Source organism: Vanessa atalanta, chromosome 13 (genome assembly GCF_905147765.1).
Source record: "Vanessa atalanta chromosome 13, ilVanAtal1.2, whole genome shotgun sequence".
Taxonomy (NCBI): domain Eukaryota; kingdom Metazoa; phylum Arthropoda; class Insecta; order Lepidoptera; family Nymphalidae; genus Vanessa; species Vanessa atalanta.
In genome coordinates, this window is record NC_061883.1 from 8,116,800 (window position 1) to 8,136,801 (window position 20,002).

General features: G+C 30.9%; 4 protein-coding genes across 5 annotated transcripts; 2 read left to right on the forward strand and 2 right to left on the reverse strand.

Moving 5' to 3' along the window:
- Positions 1-31: 31 nt before the first annotated feature.
- Positions 32-1,283, reverse strand: LOC125068158 (histone RNA hairpin-binding protein). Its single transcript, XM_047677193.1, has 4 exons — positions 945-1,283; positions 754-856; positions 555-677; positions 32-235 (listed from the first exon to the last, which is right to left on the reverse strand). Exons 1-4 carry the CDS (start codon positions 997-999, stop codon positions 70-72), a joined length of 447 nt encoding a protein of 148 aa, XP_047533149.1. The 5' UTR covers positions 1,000-1,283; the 3' UTR covers positions 32-69.
- Positions 1,284-2,554: 1,271 nt separating this feature from the next.
- On the reverse strand, positions 2,555-5,814 carry LOC125068193 (U6 small nuclear RNA (adenine-(43)-N(6))-methyltransferase). The gene is made up of 7 exons (XM_047677243.1): positions 5,558-5,814; positions 5,261-5,474; positions 4,997-5,137; positions 4,377-4,512; positions 4,130-4,246; positions 3,883-4,043; positions 2,555-3,121 (listed from the first exon to the last, which is right to left on the reverse strand). The coding sequence occupies exons 1-7, from the start codon at positions 5,660-5,662 to the stop codon at positions 2,571-2,573; spliced, it is 1,425 nt and encodes a 474-aa protein (XP_047533199.1). The 5' UTR covers positions 5,663-5,814; the 3' UTR covers positions 2,555-2,570.
- Positions 5,815-6,071: 257 nt separating this feature from the next.
- Positions 6,072-8,095, forward strand: LOC125068407 (THO complex subunit 4). Of its 2 annotated transcripts, none has more exons than XM_047677514.1 (4): positions 6,072-6,407; positions 7,114-7,342; positions 7,460-7,648; positions 7,751-8,095. In XM_047677514.1, the coding sequence occupies exons 1-4, from the start codon at positions 6,204-6,206 to the stop codon at positions 7,903-7,905; spliced, it is 777 nt and encodes a 258-aa protein (XP_047533470.1). In that variant the 5' UTR covers positions 6,072-6,203; the 3' UTR covers positions 7,906-8,095. The 2 variants fall into 2 exon arrangements, with proteins under 2 accessions (XP_047533470.1, XP_047533471.1); XM_047677515.1 differs by having other exon boundaries at positions 7,129-7,342.
- Positions 8,096-11,045: 2,950 nt separating this feature from the next.
- Positions 11,046-17,093, forward strand: LOC125068383 (cap-specific mRNA (nucleoside-2'-O-)-methyltransferase 1). Its single transcript, XM_047677481.1, has 14 exons — positions 11,046-11,310; positions 11,385-11,486; positions 11,698-12,224; positions 12,298-12,441; positions 12,919-13,192; positions 13,270-13,466; positions 13,537-13,720; positions 13,835-14,060; positions 14,324-14,438; positions 14,972-15,221; positions 15,338-15,438; positions 15,952-16,067; positions 16,289-16,527; positions 16,670-17,093. Exons 1-14 carry the CDS (start codon positions 11,298-11,300, stop codon positions 16,906-16,908), a joined length of 2,727 nt encoding a protein of 908 aa, XP_047533437.1. The 5' UTR covers positions 11,046-11,297; the 3' UTR covers positions 16,909-17,093.
- Positions 17,094-20,002: the final 2,909 nt, after the last annotated feature.

A 20,002-nucleotide genomic window follows, 5' to 3' on the forward strand; every position in this document is an offset into this window, starting at 1 on the left:
AGCATTAATATGGTAATAGAAATAAATTGAATACATATTAATCATTTATTTTTTTGAAAACAAATTTAACTATGAATCTGTATCTTCATCAGATTCCATGTTAGGCTCCTTTTTATCTCCAGTATCATACTGATGTAGCTTTTTTCTCCACATTTTTATTAACATATCCCAAGATCTTCTACTATATTTTGTATACTTATCTGGCGTTTTTGGGTCATCTTTTGTGCGTTTATCCCTGAAAGTTGTTATTAAATTATAAAATAACAATTACTCATTTTGTTTTATATAAATATTCCAAATAATCTATACAGTTAATCAATTAAGAAGAAAATGTGAGAACATACATCAGTTTACAATGAAATTAAATCAAAACAAAACCTGTCATAGGTTACGAAATTCCTAAAAAGCTATCGATTAAATGTGTAGATTGTGGATAACACACTAGTATAAACATTATTTATTTACAGCTAAGTTTATAATCTATACATAATAGATGTGGATTGGGAATTAAGTAAGCTTAACTAACAAAACACTAAGGATAGTCTTTTACTTACATAGGAACTTGCTGTAAATAGCTGTGATAACCAACAGTATTTTTGCCATAATCTATCTGCTTTTGTCGTCTTTGTAATATTGATGGATCTGTTTCCAATTCAAGCAGCTTTCTCTTAGGTTTACTAAAAATCGATACTGTTTATTAAGATTGAAAACAGTACTATTTATTTAACGCACAGCAATTAATTTTCAACATACCTATTGTCTTCAGTCTCATTTCTATTATTCAACTTTATTTTTTTTCTACTTGTTGAATTTTCTCTGCTATCCGTTTTAATTTTTTCTTTAGTACCTCGCCTGACTAAAATATATATAATGCATTTAAAGTTAAGTCAATTCGCACTTCACAATTATTGGATTCTATTAAATAAGAAGAGTCATGGTTTTACCCTCTTTAGTTTCATTCTCATCCGCATTTCGATTTGTACCAACACTATTGTTCATTTTTGTTGACAACTTTCCTTAATATTCGATATTAATAATTTTATGAAAATTTTTAGTCTTAGGGTTATTCAAAATTCCATTATTACTTAAGTAAATTATAAAATACCTTTACGGTATCCCGAAACATAGAACAATACAAAAAGTACGTATACATAGACTTGTTTTAAAAGATGATCTCTAAGAATTGTACTAAAAATGAACACCAACAAATTAAACAATTTATTTGAAGAAATTTGTTACAGTAACGGCGTACACAGTATAGGATGCGTCAAATACGCGCGAAAATTGACATATTGTTATGACATTTTTGTTATTTTAAGCCTAAAATTTCATTATTTTTTGAGACGGCAAAGGTACTATATCATACAACCTACACAGTTATGAGTGATTTAATGACTGCAAAGATGAAGGTCGGACTATTCATAAAATTGAAAAATTAATTATTTTAAAATAGCTTTTGTATGGTGTGATATATATAGCACGAGTTATATTATACTAAATTCAAAATATATAAAATATAATAAAAAATATATTATATATATTTATTTCCAAATTGAAAGTAGATTTATCTTTATAATGTAATTAACTATTAAAATATAACATACTATAATGTTTCAAAGTTAAAAAAGAGGTAATTAATCAAATTTATGTCATGATAAGTTTGTGGTGGCACAACTAAGAATTGAATTGAATTGATAAGTTTGTGTATTTTGTTTCTCCAGTATGATTTATTGTTTCTTTCTATGAAAAATATGAATAGAATAGAATATAATATTCTCTATTGTACACCTAAAGTGTCAAGAAAATAATGAAATTAGTGAAATAGTGAAAATAATTAGTGAAACAATGTAAAGAAAATAATGAAGAAATAACTATATAGTTATAAAAATATTTAATATAAATTCATCATATTTTTTTAAATATAAAGACAGGTATAATTGTGTTAATAAAAACTAAAGAAAATCACACGCTTTGAGTATCCATAATGGATTTAATAATATACGCCTTGACTTGGTTTTTAAACGTCATCCAACCATCCTCCTGCCCTTATCCCAATTTTACTTGGGGTCGGCGCAGCATGTCTTCTTCTTCCATAATTCTTTGTGGAAGAAGAAGACATGCTGTACAATTCGTCATCTCACAAGTAGTATTCTTTCGAATCATATCGTCTTTCACACAATCCATCCATCGTTTCTTGGGTCGTCACCTTCCTTGGTTTTTAAACGTATTAATCGATTAAAATCGCTGAAGCGGGAAAGAGCTTCGCTTCCAGTAAGAATGAGTTTTAAGGATTTTTATCAGGCTGTCATTAATAGAGTTGTTGATATGTAAGTGATATAAACAGGAGTCCAATAATCAACAATATGCAGAATCATTTTCAATTTATAGGCAAGTCAGTCAGTCAGTCATTCAGCAAAATCACGAAAAGTAAAAAAACTATTAAAAATTGGTAAATAATCAAGTAATTCGTCTGCACAGAAAAATGATGTCGAATATTTATTTTTCTATAATATATTTTGCGTAACAGTAAATATTGCATTAAATAAAGCAAGACTTGTCTTTATAAACATTTATTTCCAATTGTTTTTTATATACTGTATTACTTGATGTAATCCTTCTTTTCCAGCTTTTCCATTCAAATATTCCAATTCGACATTTGGGCGATTGTCTTTCATAAATAATTTCATAATACCATGAACAATAATTTCTTGTTTATCTTTGTTTATACATGACGGTTTAGAAATTATTTCTTCTGCAACTTCTGTATGTTTCAAAGCAGAAATTTGTTCCTCATTTGAAATATCTTTATGATTTAATTTTTCATTTACATGCGGTTCTTGTATTTCTAAATCTTGTTTAGGTTGTTTACTTTGGATTTCCGATGATTGTTTTGAAAGTCGTCGTTTCCGCCGTTGGTTAGACCAAGTATTATTATATGCAATAATACTTAGGGTTATTTCGTTTCGTCTTTTGTTAATAACTTTAAACATAATTTTTAAATCTAATAGTATTCCTTTTATTTTTTCTAGACAATTATTTATATCATTCTCAAAACCTGGTAAGTCTGGTAATGTTACAACTATTGGTGCATTCTTCTTCCGAGATTTAGGCTTTGGTACAACTAAAAACAATATAAATAAATTATTAGGAGATAAAGATGTTTTTTTTTAAATCAATTAAATATTATAAGGTGATACCTACTATCTACAAATTAATATATAGATTAATTTAATCGGAGATTTTAATAGTATATTCCCAAGTATATACTCCACCTACACCATCGAGAACTGAGGTGCCAAGGAAAAATAAATTCAGTAGCTTAGATATATAAAGAAACCCAGCCCAAATTTCTGGTTGCCGCGAATCGTGAAGTCTACACAAAATTGTACAAACATAGCGACCGGAAAAAGTCTTCTTTTTTTTTGTGACTGTCCGTTGGAAGTGCTGATTACATATAAAGAGGAAGTCTGAAAATGGTACAAATAACCGAGAAGTTATGTGGAAGCCGACTGTCATGGTATGGGCATGGATGGATATAGATGAAGAGGGCTACCAAAGAAAAGAAAGATGGATTGTGTGAAAGATGACATGGCTGGAAAGGGTTGTTGGTCTTTTATGAATGGTGTGGGTGCACATATAGATAAATGTGCCAATATCGCGTGTCGATATTGAGATATAGTATAAGCAACACTTTGGGTTTCACATGCGCTTCTGGTGGCCAATTTCTCTAAATCGCCAATTTTAGAGCGCCGCTTGCGTGGCCGGGTCCCAGTTCCGACTTTTTTAAAAACTTTCATAATATTTATGCATATAGAATAATATATAATGTCATAATAAATCTTTTAAAATTATAAATTTTAAAGTTAACTTGAACAAACATACCTAAATTAGAAAAGTGATAATCTTTATATGTCCAAGCTAAGCCCCATCTTGTCACACGCCCTTGGCAAAATTCAGTTGTTGTGTGCTCGATGCTTTCCGCTTTCAAGTCTAATATAAGCTCTTTCAAATTATACTTGTGACCAACCATTGTTGTAAATATTCTGGGATAATAAAATCATGAATTAATTATCTTTGTAATTTCATTTCCAAATAGACCACACTAACTGTATTATTTAAGTTTTCTTACAGTATTCTATCCTTATAAATCTTACTTTCTGCAATAATTTTCCTACAAAATTGCAGTTCGCCACCTTCAGTTATAAGTTCATGTGGAGATCCAGTAAAGCCATTTTTCGGTGCAGGTCTAAAATATATATAGGTTGCAATATATAAAATTTAAATTATTTCAATGTTTTATTGATGTTGAACAAATAAATAAATTACTATTTTTAGCCATATTCTTGAGAGCTTAATACTATGTTAGAACAATTTACCTGGCCGGGCTACGAGATTCCAATAACTCTTGTATATTTGTATAGAAGGGTGGATTGCACATACAAAAATCAAAAACTTGGTCGTTGTCATCCATAAACACACATTCAAATATTGATGTTGACATGTTCTTTTTCACTGCAATCATTATTATTCTGCATGTCACTGTTTGCTACTGAAAAATTAAATACTCGCCAAAACTGATTGGTGATAACATGTGGAGGTAGAATAATTCTATAAGAAATACTAACAGACATTCTTACAGTTCCATACTTCATAAAATATATGTGTTAACCAATAAGTGAAAATCATAGGTGAATTATTGAGTTCTATTAATATGAAAACATTGCAAAATAAATACAAAATACCAATATGGCCTATACATACATACATATATATATATATATATATATATATATATATATATATATATATGGCTTTCACGTAACATCAGATAACCTATTATGTTGTATCATTTCTTATAAAATATATCATTCTTCATAAAATGAAATGGGAAAAAATATATACTAAAAAAATATTATTGTAAAAACATCATACTGGAATAATAAATTAATATCAATAAAAATTAAAGTTAAATCAAGTGATTAATTATGACACATACATTTAATAAGATGTTGTAACTTATTCCTTTCAATATTATCTTTTGCTTTCATTAGACTTGCTTCATCTGTTTCTGTTCCAAGCATGTACCATTTATTTTTCACAACAGCCAATAAAGGATATATAGCACATGCCCCAGTTCCTTCAAAATCACAAAACATACTATATATATAATCAAGTAAAATAAGCTTTGACTCAAGGCAATTAAAGATATAATTGCACTGTTTTCTTATTATGTTCAATGTTCATATTGTGATTAACATACCAATATCAATGCCTGATACAGAATTATTTTTATTTATTGCAATCAATAAATCTTCAATCCATAAAATGTAATTGAGTCTCAAAGGAAGTGTTGGTACCAGACGATCTTCAGGAATATTTACGTCAAGGTTAAAGTCAGACTTTAACAAACACTTGGTTAAAACCCTCAATGCATGTGGGTCTTTGAAGTCAATGCTCACTTTTCCCGTAATGTCCTAAAATTGTAAAAATTTAATTAAATGAAAAATAAAGTAATAACGGAGAATTCTATTTTTATAACAATAAACAATTAAATTACCACTTTTGCAACTTCAGAGAACTCCTTGTACTTTTTGGCTAAATTTGAAAAATCAGGAGGTATTTTATAAATGTTACGAGGATGCATAAATTTATTTAATGCCATTATCTAATTGTTTAGAATTTTATTTAAAATAATTTCACTTAATGAAATCTAATAAAAAATATGTAATTAGAACTATAGTTCTAAAATTTAATCTGTGTTTCACTTCGCATTTGTACTTGAAATTTGAAAACTTGAAAAGCGAAATTGACATTATAATAGTTGTTATCATTTATTATTACTAAAATGTGCTGCCAGAAAAAAAATTGTGCCATCAAATCAAAGTTGATCAATAAAAAAATAATCCTACGGTAAAAAAAAAACTAAAAAAACCGTTCATACTATTTTTTTATAAGCACATACATGCTAAGTTGTACAATAAATATATATTTTTAACAAGGATTCATTATTTTTTCATACAATTACATTCTAACATAATTTTTTATATTTATCTGGTAACACCTTGTAAGACTCCATTTTGGTGATGGTGAATCAATTGTTAAGAGACGCGTTAGTCAAGTCAATTTATCGATAAAGTTAATTTTACTCACCTCTGCAAGTTTTTAAACATTTTAGTACGTTCATTTGTTTCATTAGGCCTAAAATGGCGGACAGAATCGACATGGCTCTGGATGATATAATAAAAGCAAATAAAAAAGGAAAAACTGGTGGTGGAGGAGCTGGAAGAAAATTTGATGTAAAAAGACCTACTCGTGGGGGCGGAGGTGGATTTCGTAATGCCCGTACGGGTGGTATGTTACGAGGTCGAAATCGTGGTGGAGTATCCAAGCCAGCTAACTACACAAGGGTAAATCGAATAAAAGTATTAAGTTGATTATACAATTTGCAATATGGCGGACCAACGTGGTGAAATGACGCGTCAAGTGCATCGTGTCTGGTTCATCTCTTCCATAAAATATACCTAGCTTACCCACCGTTTACTATTATTAATTAATCTTAAAGGCGTTCTAAACTTCCACTCCCGTTCATATTTTAATATTTGGAGATATTTGGCATTATTTGTATTCTAAATAAATTTTACTGGACGTCTGCTCTATTCTTGGGACTCGGATTTAATATCGACAGTTAGCACCAGCAGCGACAACATTTTTGAAGATTTTTCACAATATTACCACTAAATGTATTGTGGATGGGGGCTTTATTTGCAAACAACCCTTTCTTCGAGTAGCTGTCATTGTATATGGGTGACTACGGCCCACGGACAACAACTATAAATGAGTTGTATTGAATGTGGATGATAAAACTTTCTTGTGTTAAAGTTTAAAAAAGTGCAGTGTCAGTGGTGATAATAACGATTCCATATAAATTGTTGATGTTGCAGTTGTTTTTAAAAATTGGTTTTGTCTATCATTGTATACAATTTTTTAAATGTATTTAGAATATGATTTATAAATTTTGTGAATTGTAATAGAACATGTACAACTAAAGTTTGCTAAGTATTTTGAGTGTATACTCAAAGAAGCTGCAGCGGGCAGTTGGCATGATCTATGAAGGACAACCTATTTCAGGGTGATGTTAACAGCACTTGGAAACATGACATGTTCAATGACTTCAATGATAGGAAGATACAAAGGAGTGCTCCAATCACAATGGGGCCCACTAAACTTTTAGTTTCAAATTTGGATTTTGGAGTTTCCGACTCTGACATACAGGAACTTTTCTCCGAATTTGGCATTTTAAAAAGTGCTGCTGTTCACTACGATAGATCTGGTAGATCATTAGGTTGGTATTAATGATTTCTTCATTAATTAAAATATGTGATGTTTTTCTTAAGTAATTTATGTAAAGTATTTTAGTAATTATTTAGTTATAAATACAAAATTTTTGTTTAATTTAAAGGTACTGCTGATGTTGTATTTGAAAGAAGAGCTGATGCATTAAAAGCTATGAAACAGTATAATGGAGTGCCACTTGATGGACGTGCTATGAACATTCAATTGGCCACATCTGAAATTAACACATTTAGAAATGAAGAAAGAACTAGGCCAACCATTGGTGGAGGACCCATACGAAGAAATTTAAATAGAGGTAAATAATTTTACAATATTTTAAGTAACTGAAAATTGTTTAAAGTTTTATGAACCGAGTTAAAGCTTTTTTTGATATCTAAAAAATTATGTACTATTACAGGAGGTGGAAACAGGCCACAAAGTGGTAGTGCTGGTGGTCGTGGAGGGGGGCGACGTGGAGGTCGTGGTGGAGGAGCACCACGTGGAAGGCGACCAGTTCCAACAGCTGAACAATTAGATGCAGAACTAGATGCATATGTAAAAGAAATAAAGTGATACAAGTTTTACTACACCTAATTATAGATAATTGACATACCTAATTGTAAGATACTAATAAGTTGGTATTATAATTAAAATGTACATGTTTGGTTTTTATAACCTAGACTATTTCCAGTTTTGACTGTGTCAGTTAAGATGCAACATCTGATTTGATCAAAAACATATTTTTATTAAAGTAATAACCAAATAGAGATTTTTATTTCTTTAGAGTAATTTCAAATGTGCCATCAACATAAGATTAATTAAATATAAGGGTTAAGTACCTTAGTACTTAGGGTTTTTTAAGCATGACAAAATATTAAGTGATATTATAGTAATATGGTTTTTGGTGAGTGGATTGCTTGGACATTGTTGTTAGAACATTTTATTTGCTTAGTTGTAATTTTTAAACAAAATAAAGCATTGATAACACTCAGTCAATATACTTTTAGCTTGCCATTTATTTTAAAATTGAATGGAATTTTATTTAAAACAAACAAAATTTGCCAATAATAAATGTTATCGACTTATATTTTTGTTATAAAAAATCAGGGATCATTAAAAATCAATATTAAATACTGAAAGGCTCTTTTAGATATTGTTGGGGGAGGGGTTGAATTTTGCAAAGAAAAAATTAAATTGACATTGTCAATCAAGATTTTACCATCCATGGTGTTTTTTTGTTGCCATAAATGCTCTTTATCAAGATACCAAAATGTGATTACATACTTTTTGGTTACTTAAAAAGTAAAGAGATTGAAATTCGTATCTAGCTGTTTTCTTTCTTATACTGTTTTCTTATGCACTAGCTACCAGCACCGGCTTCGCAGGGTAGAAAAAAGGGGTACATAAAATATTTATATTAACTATTGATCGCCATATTTCTTCTGATAACTTCATCAATCACCATCATATTTCAGATAATTTACACAAAATTGTAATGAATTATACATTTAAAGCTTTCCCATTTATCACTCCATTGATTAGTAAAAATTGTATAAAAATATTTATTTTATAATTAGTAGAGATATCGAAAAATATTAACCATTTTAATACATGCAGTAACATTTGCCATTGTTTTAAAAAAAAAAATTATTACAAAAACATAATCTGATAACCATATATCATGCTTGATTTCATCAATTCTTGTATCCTACAACTATCATAACCATAACTAATATTAATGAGCATACTCATTCTCTGTCGATCTATTGACTTATGAAAATCTTAATATATTTTTTTAGTATAATAGTTGTATAGGTATATGCCTTTTCGAGTTATTTCTAACTTTTAGTTATGTATGCTTTTTCCTACAGCTATACCAATTAAATTGTTTTACAAAAAAAAAAGCTTTTGGTAGATTAGATTACTAAATCTTTAACTTTTTTAATGAATATAAGAATAAATAGCAAAATATTTTTTTGATTGTTATTATGGGGACAAACAATATGTAATAATCTTTATAAATTACAAACCATTATTAATATAAGTTTCCAATGATTGATTAATACAAATCAAACCAAATGCATTTTTTTCCAGAACATAAACTTCAATAAAGCAGTTTTGAATAGACAATATTTCAATCACCAACCATTGTTTCGGAAAACAGCATACAGCTTAAAGAACTTCGCATAGTTACTCTTTTAAAACAAAACAGTTTTTGAATGAAGTTAGGGTCCACAATATCTTGTTCTTGATTCCATTGATATACAAAAAAAAATTATATATATATTTTTTATGTCCATTGTTTTTCTCAAACAGTTATGCACTAGAATTCGAGCTTAAATCCAAGCATCTTTAACGAAATATGAACTTTTAATGAGTAATAATATTAATTTGACGACCTCCATGGTCGAGTATTGTGTACACTGGTTTTCATGGGTACGCCACTCCGGGATCCCGGGTTCGATCCAAGCCGAGTCGACGTAGGAAAAGGTAGGTAGTTTTCTATGTGGTCTTGGGTCTAGAAAACCGTCAACGCCCACAACCTAATCTAACTATAGTTCGCATAAAAGTTTTTAGCCATAAATATTTTAGAGGTTTCAGTCATTACTTGGATAAACCTTTTAAATCGATGACAACATTAATACCATGACTAATAAAACGTGTCCGTGTGAGGACTGAGTACACGTTTGTCACTCAGGCGCTTTCTTTCTGTGTCACGGTTGCATGCGAAAGTGATCCTGTGGCGTCCGCTGAAAAGACGGAGAGGGTATAGCTGGTTTTTGGTGGGTATTCCGGTGTACTAGTGTCGTCCTGGCGCCGGCGAGTCCCATATTATACCCCTCCACTTCATAAGGGAGAAATGCGTAATGATGTTTTCCAAACGAGAAAAAAATGTGTTTACTTTCTTTTATATTTTGGGTACATTCCAAGTTTGTTTTGTTCATACTTATTATCTATTTTTATAAATTGGGTTTTGAATATTTTTCATTGGGTATTGAACCTATTATTATAGTCTATAATGAAAATCCACCAATCTTCCTAAAATTTCAGCAACACATATCTGCTGTCCGATGAAGATTTACAAAGCGCATCATAGTAGCTTGGTGTTATAGGAGGGGTGATTTCTTACTATTAGGCAGCCTATCATAAATTAACAACATTTGAAAATAATTAAAATTTTTTTTAGTATTAGCAGCCTGTAAATTTTCCCACTGCTGGGCTAAAGGCCTCCTCTCCCTTTGAGGAAAAGGTTTGGAGCATATTCCATCACGCTGCTCCAATGCGGGTTAAATGGCAATGACAAAATTGACATTAAAAATCCACTGTGAATTAAAACAATAACAAAAATAATTAATAATAATATAAAACCGTAATATAGCTTAACAAATAATAATTAATAAATATATTAAATATTATAAATATTTTATTAAAATATTTTATAAAACCGTATACTCGGAGATAGAGAGGAGGGAAAGGTCGTCTGGAGAGGGAGATTCGATACCGATCATCCTTAAATTTCGTTACTCATGTTGGCCAAAAAACCTATATCATTAGTTAGTTTCTTAGTTATTGAAATTGGCAATGAAACCGACACTAAAATGAAAAAAATATAGTCATGTCTTTACTGTATAGAATTTCTGTTTCATAAGTGTATTTACCATAGATAATACACTTATACTAGGTATCTACTCTGTGTTCTGTATAGTCTGTACTCGTGTCCCGTTCACATTCACAACAATATACAACTTCAGTTTTTTAATCGGTATCAATTTATGTTTTACATTTTACTGAAATCAAAATACACTGTTTACGGTGTGTGTACTTACACTTTTCGCAATACAAAAGAAAACTTTTTAAAATGATACAAGTAGACTGACGAGGAAAATTTTAAACAAAAATTGTTTTTAAAACTATATCGTGTCACTAGTTAGGGTTTTTAATATTGATTTCTAGAACAAGTAGTCATGAATCTTTCAGGTAGTAATGCACATTTATTTTCATTAGTGTAAATAATTGTTGTTATCATAACATTATATTTTTTTATTTGATAGATCCCTCAGATGATGACTCGAGTAGCGATGAAAGTTCCATGCCCTGTAAACGTCCACGCGCAGATACGTATGGTGCTTCTTCAACAACCTCTCACGGTTCAAGTACGTAGTTCGATTTAAATAATAAAATACTACGGTTTGGATCGATGGATGGATTGTGTATTAACTATTAACAATTGTATTTTAGTATTTAGCCAAGGTTAAAATAACGTTAGGTGCAACATTTATAATCATATCAGTGTAACAGTTATCTTGGTGATATACAAAAAGAAACTTACATTTCTAATTTGTACTATTGTCGCTTTATTTTTAGTTATTCAAGAATCAGATGAAGAATCACCAGAGACACAATTTACTGAAAGATATGCAAGTGATAGTCACAGATCCAATAAAATTAGACTAAGCTATACAGAAAACAGCCCTGGACGAGCGACTAGATTAAGTAGAAGCAGTTTAAGTGAAAATTGTTCATCACCCAGTGAACAATATGATGACTTTCGACCCGGATTTAAGGAAAATGATAGTGAAGAGGGATCAGGTCGGCAAAGTTTCCAAATGTCTAATGATAGCACATTTTACAACAAACCATCTGAAAATAATAAAGACATCAACACATATACCAGTGGCTATTCTGAGATATCCAAACGGTTGATGAGTAACATGGGTCACAAACCTGGCAAAGGATTAGGTAAATTCGAACATGGCAGGGTTGAACCTGTGCAAGCTTCTACGCAAAAAGGAAGACGAGGCTTAGGCTTAAAACCATCGGTTGTTGGAGATGTTCCTCAAGATTTTAAATGGTCATCAGATGATGCACTTCCAGAGGCCAAGGAAGATGTGGTGAATAGAAATTTTAATAACTTTTTATATTCATAATCATTGTGATAGTATTTGTAACATTTGAATTGTGTAGGTGTGGATGCCAGTTTCATCAGAAGAGACTCTCAATGGAGATGATTTAGAGAAGTGGTTAAAAAAAGGCCATAAAAAATTATCAATTGAGGATGAGACTGACTTTGTTGATCCACAAGTATTAAAAGGAATTCTGAACTCTAAAGTAAGTAATCATATTTTTCTAATACTTATAATTTTTTCATAAAATGTATATATACTTCTGTCCAAACGTTTGGAAGCAGCTAGGTAAAATAAAAACAATACTAATTTTATGAATATTGAAACATAATTAAAAACGTAATATGATAAAATGTAATTAAAAAAATATCTTAAACATATAATAAGAAAAAAGCAAAAAATGTTTAACTTCATTGAAATGATAAACTTTTTCTGTCATTAGATACTCACTTATCTTAGGCATTCTAGAAATGTATTTATTTAAACAACATTCACATAACTTTTTTTATTCACTCTCAATCTCAGTTGCCACAAATTTTCTAAGCATGTAGGAAATTTTTCATCAAGTTTATACATCAAGAGAAAGGTTGGGTGATGGAGATCTTGTAAACAGATGTGCTACCAATCTTATGGATGGTAGTGTATGTGTTACATATTAAATTAATTGGGAATATTTTTTTAGACAATATTTGACAACTTAGATGGAGAGGATATGAGAACTGCTAGATCCCGTAGTAATCCATATGAGACAATAGGTTCTGTGATATTTTTAAACCGAGCTGCAGTTAAAATGGCTAATATGGATGCAGTGCTGGACTTCATGTTTACAAATCCAAAGAAACAAAATGGGGAGCCTGCAGTTGACAAAAAAGATTTACTATACTTTGCAGATGTGTGTGCTGGTCCAGGAGGGTTTTCAGAATATGTGTTATTTAGAAAAGGATGGAGAGCAAAAGGTTTTAACATGGCAGTGTATATTGATTGCAAACATTAGTTTTTACTTGTTGTGTTAACAGTATTTTTGTTTTTTCAGGTTTTGGGTTTACCTTAAAAGGCTCTAAAGATTTTAAATTATCAGATTTTTATGCTGGAACTCCAGAAACTTTTAATACATATTATGGTGTGAATAATGATGGCAACATTTTTGATCCAGCTAATTTGTCGTCTTTAAAAGATTATGTTTTAAAACAAACTGATGATATAGGTGTTCACTTTCTGATGGCAGATGGGGTAAGCAACTTGAATTATATAAGTGTTATTGATATGGGAACATTAATTGTCAAATTATAAATTTTTACAGGGTTTTTCAGTGGAAGGTCAAGAAAATATACAAGAAATATTATCAAAACAATTGTATTTGTGTCAATGTCTTGCTGCCTTGATGCTTGTAAGAACTGGTGGTCATTTTGTTGTCAAGTTGTTTGACATTTTCACACACTTCAGTGTAGGACTAATTTATATTATGTATAGAAGTTTTGAAAAAGGTAATAAAATGTTGATCAAAATTTGTGAAACAATGCATGTCTTTTATCATATATTGTTCTAAGTTCCACTGAATCAGAATACAGTCACTTGAATTTGCATATTTTAATTTTCAGTATGCATACTTAAACCTGTAACTTCAAGACCAGCAAACTCTGAGAGATATCTAATATGTATGTGGAAAAAAGTGGGTACAGAATCAGCTGAGAAACATTTGTTTTCTGTTAATTCAATATTATGGAATAGCCGATCAGGGGATGACGATGTTACAGAGTTGGTTCCCTTGTCAGTTATTCAAGAAGACAGAGAGTTCTATGAGTATATATACAAGAGCAATTGTATGTATGTAAATAATAAATCTGTTAAGTATTTTGATTATCAATAATCAATATTTTTGTGAAATATTATAAATTCTCTTATGAGCTCACTCACTTACATTGACTTTTAATCATAGTACATTTTGCTATTTATTTTGGTTAATTAAATATGAACTTATTTTAACATACTCAATTTAATTTGGATAATCTATAGTAGTGCTATTAATAAAAATATTATTATTTAACATTCAATGTTTCAAACAACAACAAACTATAATGCTTTTTTAGAATTGGAGAAAGACAAATCAAAAATTTGTTAAAGATCGGTGAATTTAGTAAAGACAAAACTCTTAGAGACGAGAGTCAAGCTAAGATGAAAGAAAAATGTTTGCAGCTATGGGAAGTAAGAGCCGTTATGTTTATTTTATATGATAATCTGCATATAATCTTTTATTTTTTTATTTTGGTTGGTGGACGATCAAATGGGCCACCTGATGGTAAGTGGTCACCACCGCCCATAGACAACGGCACCGTAAGAATTATTAACCATTCCTTTCTTCACCAATGCGCCACCAACCTTGGGGGCTAAGATATTATGGCCCTTGTGCCTGTATTTACACTGGCTCACTCACCCTTCAAACCAGAACACAATAATACTGAGTACTGCAGTTTGGCGGTAAAATATCCGATAAATAATATAATAATAGTGGGTGGTACCTACCCATAGGGCTTGCACAAAGTCCTACCACCTAATAAAATGTATAAGCAAAATACCACATATCACGAGATCTCCGAAACTATAGGTCCGATTGATTTGCAATTTAGAATAGAACCTTTCTCGAGGTAGATTGTACAAGTTTTTAATTATTGAATACAAAAATGGTTTTATTTTTAATTGAAAATAAAAATGACCGAAGAGCTAATGATTTTTTTCAGTTACCTGATAAAGTACGTACGAAACCAGAGCGCCGTGGCCCTGAAGACACGTTAACAAATGTCTTGAACATATCAAAGATTACGAACGGTATTCACAGTTCTTATTCTTTTAAAAATACTTATCTCAATAGACCACCGAGATATCTAGAGCAAGCATCTGACTTACGAACAATGTTCGCTAATGTGTATGACTGGCATTTCACTTTCTTGAGTAGTGGTAAAAATAACTCAGACCTACGAATATTTATAGGTAAATAGTGTATTGTTTTTTATTTGATTTTTGATGATACATAAAGATCAAGTTATGCATACTTGGCATACTCTTTTAAATAATTTGTATAATTTTAAAGTAAATTTTGTTTTTAGCCTGTGGGGGTAAACAAGTATACCAGCTGGAGGGATCAAATTGGAGAATCATTGCTGATCTGCATATTACTTTACCAGCAAATACTCTACTTTATGGAGAGGTACCTTTTTTAAATAGTAAAATAAAAAAAAAAGACATTTACATTTTAAATTTTTATATGTGATGTATATTTGGTTGTAAGATGGGTATTAAGGTTAATAGGATTTTTTTGACTGTCCCGTTAGTTATGTGGCTCATAAGGCCCCAGACACGGGCTGGTACTGGGTTCGAGTTCCTGGTCGGACCAATAAAAAGTATTTCGGTTTTTCCATAGAAAAATCTTAGTATCAAAGTCGAGAAGTTAGCAGTCTTAGTTTTGCACTTCCGTGCCCCGGAAGACTCACTTTTGTGTCCTATGGCTGTGTTCTCTCCGGCCTTGTCGGATTGCCGTATCATCGGGCTATGAGAATGAGGTAATAGCGAGTATACCTTCGTTTGTTCAGACTCGAGCAACTAGAGGCTAAATCGCAAACCGAAATTTTAAATTTTATGTTAGTTATTTTTGTTAGTACATTTAGGCACAAGTTGTTTTAATCGAAAATTCACAGCTATTTATTATTTATTTCTTTCTTAGATTGCAAGAGAATACCGCGGGCAGGGAGGTAAACAGATGCGCAGTAAAGCACTTCACGTTATTGATGCGATGGTGCTCGGTGGTATAGATATTTCAGCGTTGCCACTTTCTGAACGGTTTGTTAGATCATAATTTTAAACAAAACAAAACAAAATTTTCTAAATATTGAAAAATATTAATAATATAATTACTTTCCGAGTCTTAGAAATTTTAATCTTTCTAATTGTCCATATATTTTTATTGGTCTGTTCTTAGGTTGCAATTTTACTATTTGAACAATTATCTGCTTATATTTCCTAAATATAGTAATTAAAAAAATATATATATTCTTTTTCAGTGTCAATCAATGTAATTTGTTCTGTAATGCTTTGGAGAAACCAGATGATGCTCAGGCTCTTCCAATCAGGTGTAAAAGATTTTTCAATATGGAATCTTTTTCATCTGCTATAGCCAATTTAGAGTATCGAGCTATGAAGAGAACTAAAAAGGCATTGACAGTAGACATACCAAAACGAGGACAAAGGAACGACATGTTCTATGAAATTGGGTCTCTCCTATTCATAAAAGAAATAAAAGGTGAGTCATGATTATAATCATATTACCAACTTGATCTTTGAAATAGTTGTGATATCTGGTTATATTATTATTATTCAAAAAAAGTACGAATTCTTAAAGATCAATTTCTTAACATGCACTATATTAAGTAATTATTTTCTAGAACCGTGGATCGCTCGAATTTCAAAAAAAAGTGGCTGCAAATACTACTATTGTGTCGGTCCAGACAGAAAACCTCGCAGTGAATATTACATTCCAGATAAAGCGCAACTAGATATGATAAGCGCGTATTCCGATCGGGTTATGTGGCCATGGGAGTCCGCTAGTGCCATCTTTGAAGGTCTACCAAATTTTCCACTTTCTAAGGTACACATGGAGGAACACATTGGACTTCAAATTTAAGACCAATATTATAACAGTCCGAAAGCATAAAGTTTTTCCTGATAATTTTTATACTATAATTTTGATATATTTAAGTGAAGATGGAATATGATCATATTTCAGTTTCATAACTTTTTATATTGGGAAAGGAGTTATGAAAGTAAATCTGTATATTATTTTCTTATTAATTAAAGAAAACAAAAATTCATGTTTTTTTTTCTTACAGTATTTGGTTCTTATATTATGCTTTTTAATAACTAATCGTGTATTGAAGATCATTATTTATTTTTTCTTGTTTACTTGTATTCAGATAAAAAATTGCTATGTTATCAGTTGCTATTATAATATTATCAAATGCTATAAGTAGACGACTTTTGAGAAAAGAACGCCGTGTGACGTCTAAAACCAACAGTCGCAGGATGAGTAAAATTGAACATCATTGTTTCGCGAAATCTACCACTGTGAATTAAGACCAAAGTCAGGATTCGTTTTCCTGGACCAGAGGAAATAAATAAGTACATACTTACCAAAGAAGAAATACAAGTAAACAAGAAAAAGACAGTTCGCCCAAGAAAATGCTTACACTTCTACCAATAAAAACAAATACAATTTGATAATGAAAAAAAATTACATTCAGCCAATTAATAGTTTTACAGTAAGGTTGAAAATATTTTAGAAATTTTATTCCAAATTAAATAGTAGATTTTCCTACCAATGACGAAGACTCAGTATCGTATCGTAATATATCGTATGATTTTGTAAGAGCGCGACGAGTGTGCGCCATTTCCGCTTGCCCGTTCTCACGCGAGATACACGAAATGCAGTATTTAGTTTGACTTAATCGGAGCGCGTCTCTGTATATGTATATGTCGCAGGCAAGTAGCTTAATTAACTAGCTGTTCAATCGGCGGCCTGAATGACACTCGGCCAATATATTATATTTATATTTCCTTTCGTAGGGATTTGACTTTTTATTGAAAATCTGACTACTTTAACTTCGACTCTATGTGGTCTTGTCGGGCTAACCCCCTAGTGTTTTTTTTGAGAAAGGCCACTGTGTTTCTAAATTGTTGATAAGATTTTAAGGTTTGAATTATAAGATTAGTTTTTTGTAAATATCTCAAGAACGGAGCAAATTCACATGATGAGAATGGTACCGGGGGATAGGGAGAATAGAGTTTGAAGAATTGTTTAATATGTATTTTTTGTTAATAACTGATTTCTAAAATACTTGGTTTAATAAATTTAGAGCATCTTTTTCAAGATTTTTCTTATTCTAAAGCATAAAAAAAGTTCTAGAGCGGTGAAAGTCTAAATTTCTCATGATTTTAATATAAGTTAGCTATTTTTTTGTATCGTACAATGTTTCCTTAACTTTGTATCGGACTTCTCTAAAAAGCTTAAATAGAACAATTTTTTTTTGTTTCTAGTACTAGTACTTTGTACTAGGCCTATTATATAATCTCCACATAGTCCTACAAATAAAGTTGTAAAATTTATCAGTCCAGTGCCGAGACACCTAATCGATACCGACCAAACGGTGATACTCAGTTACCAAAGTTACGGTCATGCTGTGCATATATAATGAATAAGTAGAATCTATTCTTGAAGGTTCACAGGTCGTATCGGTTCGGAAAAACTGCCGGTATATACTGGTTATACAAAGTGGTTGTGCGAGACAGATGATGCCTTAAATCGTGCTATTGTGGATTTCCGGATTTCGAGGTTGTGTAGATGAATTTTGGAATTCTGACGCGATGGAAAGAAATGTTTTAGAAATGTACATTGCCGGAATTTTACGTCAGGCATCGTTGTATCACACCGCGTGATTATTGGTGGTGTCATTCCTCGGTCATCAAGAGTTGAGTTGGATGCGAAGAGAGAGCCTATAAGATCAGCTTTCTTTTTCAATGCCTAGCCGTGGAATTGCTTTTGAATGTTGATTGACTTCATTCATACATGCAAAAGCAGGGCCAGTAAAAAAGTTTATTGAACAAAATGTTATAGAGTAAATTAAATTATTTTTTCTGGGGCTATGTCAGTCAATTTCAATACAAAATATTGCACTAAACATTCTGAATGGCAGCCTAAAGCCATTTGAAATGTATGATAACATGAAATTTCATGTCAGATATATTATGGGTTGGGGCCATTTAACACGTTCACGTTCAAAAACTGTTCATAGTATATTCACTACAATATTATATAGTAGAGCTATCAGCAAATAGTAGATAGAATAAAAGATGTATGAATCTAATGTTTAATTACCTCGACTGTACGGGTAAAAAAGGATATTATGTCGATGTATTTCTTTTTCAATGATACTATTCACCGAGCAATCTAAAACATATAATATCTGTATGTCTAAAATAATATGCAGCAAATTGAGTATGAATATGTCCGTCTTGATGCTATAAATATAAAAATATTGTTGTATATCAATAGCAAATAAATCAAATTGTTGGCTATGTTTGAATCAATGACAAAATCTGAACATTGAATCGTTACTAGCAATTAGCTCAGGCTTTTCAAAGCATACGTTATAGGCAAAAGAATTTCGTTAAAACGCATCACACCGTTATGTCTTTCGACTATCGAGTTTCGCACATTGCTATGAATATCTTGTGTCAAGAATCTGGCATAAGACTTTTGATTGAATCTGTCTGTACAGTCGAACGTAGAAAGTAGTAATATGTGAAAAAAATTCCCGACACAATTTTTAATACCTAAACCCTTAAAAGCATTTGGCAAATTAAATGAATGAGCAATACAATACGAGTTAAGTGCTCGGGGAAATTTTCGTCTTATTAGAGTTTGAGCACTTCTGAAACTTCTACTCATCCCTGAAGTACCATCATAGCCCTTACCAAAACAACTTGTAGTATCGATTCCGTTGATATCTAACCGTTTAATTATGCATGATGTGACGCCTTCGCCAGTAAGATAAAAATTTGCTTATTTTTAAGTGTACAAAATTCTAACGTAAAAGTAACGTTAATCTACAATGTACAATTCTAGAAATGTCTATTCCCCATACTGAAGATGATCTTGAAGAAATATATAGATAAATATCTTGAAGATATCCTCGCAGATATTTATAATTTAATAACGCAAA

Excerpts from the sequence above, each read along its gene's own strand:
- LOC125068407 (XM_047677514.1), top strand. The coding sequence starts at position 6,204 with ATGGCGGACAGAATCGACATGGCTCTGGATGATATAATAAAAGCAAAT. Across the intron at positions 6,408-7,113 it reads AGCCAGCTAACTACACAAGG|GACAACCTATTTCAGGGTGA; the intron begins GTAAATCGAATA and ends TGATCTATGAAG. Across the intron at positions 7,343-7,459 it reads TAGATCTGGTAGATCATTAG|GTACTGCTGATGTTGTATTT; the intron begins GTTGGTATTAAT and ends TTTAATTTAAAG.
- LOC125068158 (XM_047677193.1), bottom strand. The coding sequence starts at position 999 with ATGAACAATAGTGTTGGTACAAATCGAAATGCGGATGAGAATGAAACT. Across the intron at positions 678-753 it reads AATGAGACTGAAGACAATAG|TAAACCTAAGAGAAAGCTGC; the intron begins GTATGTTGAAAA and ends ATCGATTTTTAG. Across the intron at positions 236-554 it reads TATTTACAGCAAGTTCCTAT|GGATAAACGCACAAAAGATG; the intron begins GTAAGTAAAAGA and ends AACAACTTTCAG.
- LOC125068193 (XM_047677243.1), bottom strand. The coding sequence starts at position 5,662 with ATGGCATTAAATAAATTTATGCATCCTCGTAACATTTATAAAATACCT. Across the intron at positions 5,138-5,260 it reads TGTATCAGGCATTGATATTG|GAACTGGGGCATGTGCTATA; the intron begins GTATGTTAATCA and ends GTGATTTTGAAG. Across the intron at positions 4,247-4,376 it reads GAATCTCGTAGCCCGGCCAG|ACCTGCACCGAAAAATGGCT; the intron begins GTAAATTGTTCT and ends TATATATTTTAG.
- LOC125068383 (XM_047677481.1), top strand. Across the intron at positions 14,439-14,971 it reads AATGTTTGCAGCTATGGGAA|TTACCTGATAAAGTACGTAC; the intron begins GTAAGAGCCGTT and ends GATTTTTTTCAG. Across the intron at positions 16,528-16,669 it reads ATTCATAAAAGAAATAAAAG|AACCGTGGATCGCTCGAATT; the intron begins GTGAGTCATGAT and ends ATTATTTTCTAG.